The sequence below is a fragment of the Branchiostoma floridae genome, chromosome 2 (genome assembly GCF_000003815.2).
Source record: "Branchiostoma floridae strain S238N-H82 chromosome 2, Bfl_VNyyK, whole genome shotgun sequence".
Lineage (NCBI taxonomy): Eukaryota > Metazoa > Chordata > Leptocardii > Amphioxiformes > Branchiostomatidae > Branchiostoma > Branchiostoma floridae.
The window spans coordinates 6699059-6704936 of NC_049980.1; the positions used below are offsets into that span (position 1 = coordinate 6699059).

The 5878-nt window shown below is 37.7% G+C and overlaps 1 protein-coding gene across 1 annotated transcript in view; it reads left to right on the forward strand.

Moving 5' to 3' along the window:
• LOC118410214 (acyl-protein thioesterase 2-like) overlaps window positions 1-1860 on the forward strand; it is a 20681-nt gene extending 18821 nt beyond the window's left edge. The window contains exons 6-7 of the mRNA XM_035811776.1: window positions 177-341; window positions 1447-1860. Coding sequence (XP_035667669.1) covers window positions 177-341; window positions 1447-1497 — 216 coding nt within the window. The 3' untranslated portion in view covers window positions 1498-1860. The remainder of the gene's footprint in view (window positions 1-176; window positions 342-1446) is intronic.
• The last annotated feature ends 4018 nt before the right edge of the window (window positions 1861-5878 follow it).

Below are 5878 nucleotides of genomic sequence, written 5' to 3' on the forward strand. Positions count from 1 at the left end.
CTAGCGCATGCTAGATAGAAATGCTTGGTCAGACATGTATGGCACCTCATATGAGGATGATGAACTGAACTGGGTAAGAGCAGCTCCCCAGTGAGTTAAACTCAATCAAGATTACATGTACTTTCACGGTTTACCTAACCCTACGTTTGCAATGTTTACCTCCACCCCCCCACTAGGCCATGAAGGTGAACAACGAATCGCCCATCCTACAATGCCACGGGGACATGGACCCCGTCGTACCGTACAAGTTTGGCCAGATGACCAAATCCGTATTGTCCAAGATGTGTAGCAACTACACCTTCAACACCTACCCTGGCATGATGCACAGCTCCAGTGCAAAGGCAAGTAAAATTAAAATTAAATTTTATAATTTTACGCATTGCAGGTGTTATTTGGTTTTTACCTTCGCCAAGAAGGTTATGTTTTGGGGTGCTTGTGTATGCTTTTGGTATATGTGTATGACTGTGTGTTTGTGAACTGAGCATAACTTGAGTGGACGCTGATGGATATTGATGATATTTGGAATGTTGTTAGGCATTGGCAAAAGGAAGAAATGATTTTGGGCCCTGTAGCAGCTTTCTATATAGTACTAACTTTAGGTTTTGATATCTCATATTCTGGATATGCTTTGTTTGTGGTTTTTCAGTGATACATGTATATATAGCTCTTTAGGCAGACTGTAAGAGGTGTAGGAGTGGGCCCCCTAACAGCTGTCTTTGGAACTACATGTACTTTTTGTTAGGAATAGGAAATTAAGGGGTACATGTATATCAGAAAGCATTGGTGGCAGCACTGAGTTCTAGACTGAATTTGTCTTACCCTTGGCTTGATCATGGGAATGTTACGCAAAACATAGTACATGTATTACAAACATGGCTATTAAAAAGGTAACAGAACACACAAAGCATAAAAAGTTCTGTTTTTTGTCTATGGAATTTGTTAATCTCTGCCGCATAACAGTGCCAACGCACCACAGATTCAGCAAAATAGTCCCAGGGCTCGAAATACTTTTATCTTTTTACCTGCATTGGTGCGGGTAACCATTAAAATCACCTGCACCAGACAAATTTTACCTGCACCACTCTGAATTTAGGAAGTATGGATCATGCTAAAATTGTTGAGGAAGGAACCATTGCTATCTTTTCTTGTATCCTTCATAGGTGGTAACAGTCAATGTAGCTGATAGCAATCCACATACACCTACATCATAGGACATTTTATGTATAAAACCCAGAACATGGACCAGGGCAGGTTAGGTGCAGGTAGACATCAGAAATACCTGCACAGCTCCAATTTTACCTGCACTAACCTGCACATGCAGGTGGTATTTCGAGCCCTGAGCCCCATATGTATAATGCACCTCTGAGATGAAGAGGTACAAAATGTATGATGTACCATGTTTGATGTTACATTGTACTAACATGCCATCTCCCTTCTTGTCCACAGGAAATGCAGGATGTAAAAGAGTTCCTGGACAAAGTACTTCCAGCAGTCTGAATTCTTATCCTCCAAGAGCTTTGAAACCACTGGTTCATCTCAGGCCTTTGTTGGAACTGTACATGGGGAAATGTCATCACCACACTTTAAAGCTTTCCACCCTCCGGTGGTTTTATGGTATATAAGAGATGTTAGCAGTAAAAGAAGGATAGTAGTTTGCATATGGTCTTTTCTGTTTCATGTTTCTTGACTGTGTAGTTCTTATGGTGACGGTTTTATAAGATCATATCATGATTTATCTGTGGCCGTCCTTGATAATATGACAAATAATAGTGACACAAGCAACTTAGTTATGATTTTGGAAACGGTCAGACGTTTCATCAGTGACAGTGAGTAAAATGTGTTGATCTACAGATTTATAGCCAAAAAAAATATGGTTTGTTATGTAAATGAGTTGAAGACAAATACATGCTTTTCATTGACGTCATACTAATTATAATTTGAATCCTCAGTCGACCATGTTGGCGGGTAATTGAATTAAGCAGTCACCGTAGCATCTTCGTTAGTCTGTGTAACACAAACTCCGCTGTCCAGGGCTGTAACTGGCCCCTCCCAGTTCCCCTGACTAATAGGGCTATTCTTTATCAAGCTTCTAGCAGGCCGGCAGATGTTTGGCATGCTGCTATCTATAAGCGAGATTTAATCAGGCTACATCTTCATGACACTGTGGTTTACAGACGTACGCTGTGATCCAACATGGCTAAGGTGACGTCATAAAAAGTATACTGTATACTAGATAGTCCAATAGGAAACCAAAATAAGACAAAGTCTATACAAGGATGATGCCAGTTAGCTCCTGTTGTCTGAGTACAGTAGCTACAGTAATGTTGTCTCACAGGGTAGGTAGGGTTACATGTATATCCCTAGTACTGGATAGTTGGATAGTTGAAGGCCGCCTTTCTTGATTGTCAAAATTTGTCAACTTATTTACAGATCAAGTCATTGCTTTTTGTTATAAACCTGCTGATCAACAAATCTTACTCAGTGTGACTGACAAAAGACTGTAGACACTGTCTGAAACATCAGTTGACCATTTTCAAAATCATATCCAGTTGAATAACAGTTACATGTACTGTATATTACTATTGTTTGGCATATTGTGTTTCCTAGATGTCTAACCTTTATCGGTATTCTTGATAATTTATATGTTGTGATATGTACTTCATAGAGCATTTAGTTTATTGATCAGACCAATTTGAAAACTGAGATTTTGTCCAAAGTTTTCAAAGAATTGATTATAATAATTGTGCTTCTTGTCAGTAGACTTGTGCTCTCCCTGTAGTGTAGGTACGGTTAATATATGGGATGAACCTAAGTAATGAAGTACTATTAAAGATCATGACAATATGATGTTAATGGAGTAGTATACATGGGGAAATATTTAAACATGTACAAAAGCTCACTATACCTTTACCCTGTAAAATACCTGGAACAAGAGAGGATATACGTTACAGGAAAAACCTAGTTACACCCCACATACAATGTAATTAATGGAGTACCAATAGAAGTTCCATAGAAATGTCTTGTCTACTACTGGTGTTGGTAGTTTCCAAGCAGATTATGGGAGGAAAGATGATGATCTTGTTAACTGATGAGAGGGCTGAAACAGATTGGAGCAGCCAGGAGACGTGAATGATCTTTCCTCCCAATAGCTGCTTAAGACTACTTTAATTGGAGATCACATTATAGCATGTATGGTGACAGTTCCACATTGTGACTTGTATTCCCTGATGTAGAGTACCTACTAAGTACTTGACTTCATGTTTGACAACTCTATAGTAGTGACTATAGGACACACACATCCGTAAAAAACACAATAATTGAACCCAAAAGTACATTGTACAACCTGTATAGCAGTATTCCTTAACAACATACTACATAACCAGTAGCATCCTTTCTATTCGTATGGTAACGCAAACATCCACGGAATTCAACTTTTCAAACAATTTGTTTTTGTTGTACCAAGAAGAAAAAGTCACTCGATGTACACTCATATATACAACCGTCTTTTACACATAGCATACATGTATCTGCATGCTAATTACACAATTGTCCCAGTCTTGTTATTATTATTATTAATCCCATACAATAGGCAGCTGCATAAGAAGATGATATTATAAAGATTGTAAAGCCATGCATTTACTGTCAAGACTGTAACTTACTCCAGAGAGGCCTATACATCACTTCTAGTTTCTTCTATACTAGTGTATTTTAAAGAATTACAAGTACATTTAAGAGAAAGAATCTCAGACCACTATAGAATTTATCAGCATGGAAGGAAAGTCAGAAAACACCATATTACATGTACATGACACACACATATGATTTAACATTGTTTGTCTCTTTACTTTGATTGATGATGTAAGAGTTGTGATAATAAGTCTGCGGCCTCACCCGGAAATAAGGCAAACAACTCAAACTATCGGGCATAATTGTAATGTTTAAAGCCATTTGTGAGTGCCTAGTATAGTAATTGAAATCATTCTGAATATTGCTTTGCAGGCGACACCCAGTAACAGTAGGTGAAAGAGAAGGGAAAAACATGGACAATTGAGCTGTATCTGATATGTGCAGATAAACGTGCAATTGCTCTGCTGATAGAAAGTCAGATACCCACTTCTTTCTTGTTGAATTACAAAGCCTTAGGGATTCCTCATCAAACGTCTTCTTAGATTTCATGGAACATGACCCACACAGCTCTCTTCATAGAATACCTTAGTTTGTTTTTTCACTTACCTACTGCTTTTCAAAAAGACATCAACTGGAAGTATATGAATGATCACAATAATTTGGTGGACATTGATAAAAGACTAAATAGTATGATATTGCTAATTATGATGATCAAAATTTGAGTTGTAAACTATATTTCAAGGTGAGGCCAACTTATTAATCACTCCTTGCAATGGTGAATGCCCTGTAACTAGCTATAGAAAGAAGTACTTAAGGTAAAATCAAATCATACTGGTAATCATTTATTGTTTTAACCTCGAATATTTGAAAACAATATAGTGTAACTGCTATGTACACTGTATGAATCCCTGGCAATTATCATGCTTCAATTGATAATGGGATCCACTGTTCATCATTTTTTTGTCTATGGTGGTTATAAAAAAAGTAGAAATATATTGAAGTCTGTGACTGATGTATGACATTTGTCAATCATTTCCTCATTTTTCCAGATAAGAGGGCATCTGTCAGGGTGTTTTTTTTTTTAAGCCAACTTCTGTGCTAGTTCAACTTTTTACGAAGGGTAACTATAATATCCATTGTTTTTAAAAATAATATTTTGGAATATCAAGTTGATGTTTTCTAACTGCCAAATTTTGCTACTGTTGCAATTTGAAACCACCGTACATTATTGATATCCCTAAGTACCCTGCATTTAAAACAACGGATATATGTCACTCCTGGGACAAAGGTAAACTAGCCAGCCGCTACACAGTGACACCTGGCTTACCTGTGACAGTCCACAAACATGAAGAAACTGTGTTTTTCGAACTTGAATTAAAATCAACATAGTCGCAACATTTCATGCAATGTATACAATGCATTGACTTTTCACGCTGACTAAAAGCAAAATTACATTGCAACATTGAACAAAACTGACCAAGATAAATACCCAGTGGGACCGCATAGCGCAACGGCAGCGTGTTCAGCTCGGGACGGAGAGGTCTCTGGTTCAAATCCGGCTGCCGTGTTACTGATCTTATGCCCTTGAGAAAGGCACTTTACACGACTCTCATTACTTTACTCAGGTTAAAATGAGTACCTAGCTTTGGCTAGGGCCGTCCCTCGGATAGGACCCTTAAATGGAGCCATACCCCAGGCACGTTAAAGAACCCCACACGTGCGATGGTGCGGTGTAAGTGGTTCAGAGAGATAGATAGATAGATATAGATATAGATATAGATATAATAAGCCATGTATTGCAATTTCAATAAATTTAAATCTAAACGAGTCAAAATCACAAAGCAATCATTGTTTATCAGAACAGGTGTCAAAGCCTACCTTTTTTGATTAGCCTAAGAAAACAAAAGAGGGGGCAAAATGATTCATCAGTATACAAGGAAAGGAAAATTTGTGATTGTACAGTATCTTATGATACAGATATGAAATACCTGTGCAGTTTTTAGCAGTCTTCGTATATCGTGCAAAGATATATTTGATCGCTAGGTGGCACTACTGGACTGGACATGCCTGAACCTGAACCAAGCCGACAATTTCGCGCCAAAAATGAGGATGAGACCATTCTAAACGCCGGTATGACAGCTCATTTGTTTCTTTATCAGATCTATTTCTGATAAATTTGTACAATCTAATTTACTCTAGATATCAATTTAAATGTAATTTTGCATGCTTTACTCCAAAATAAGTATACAAT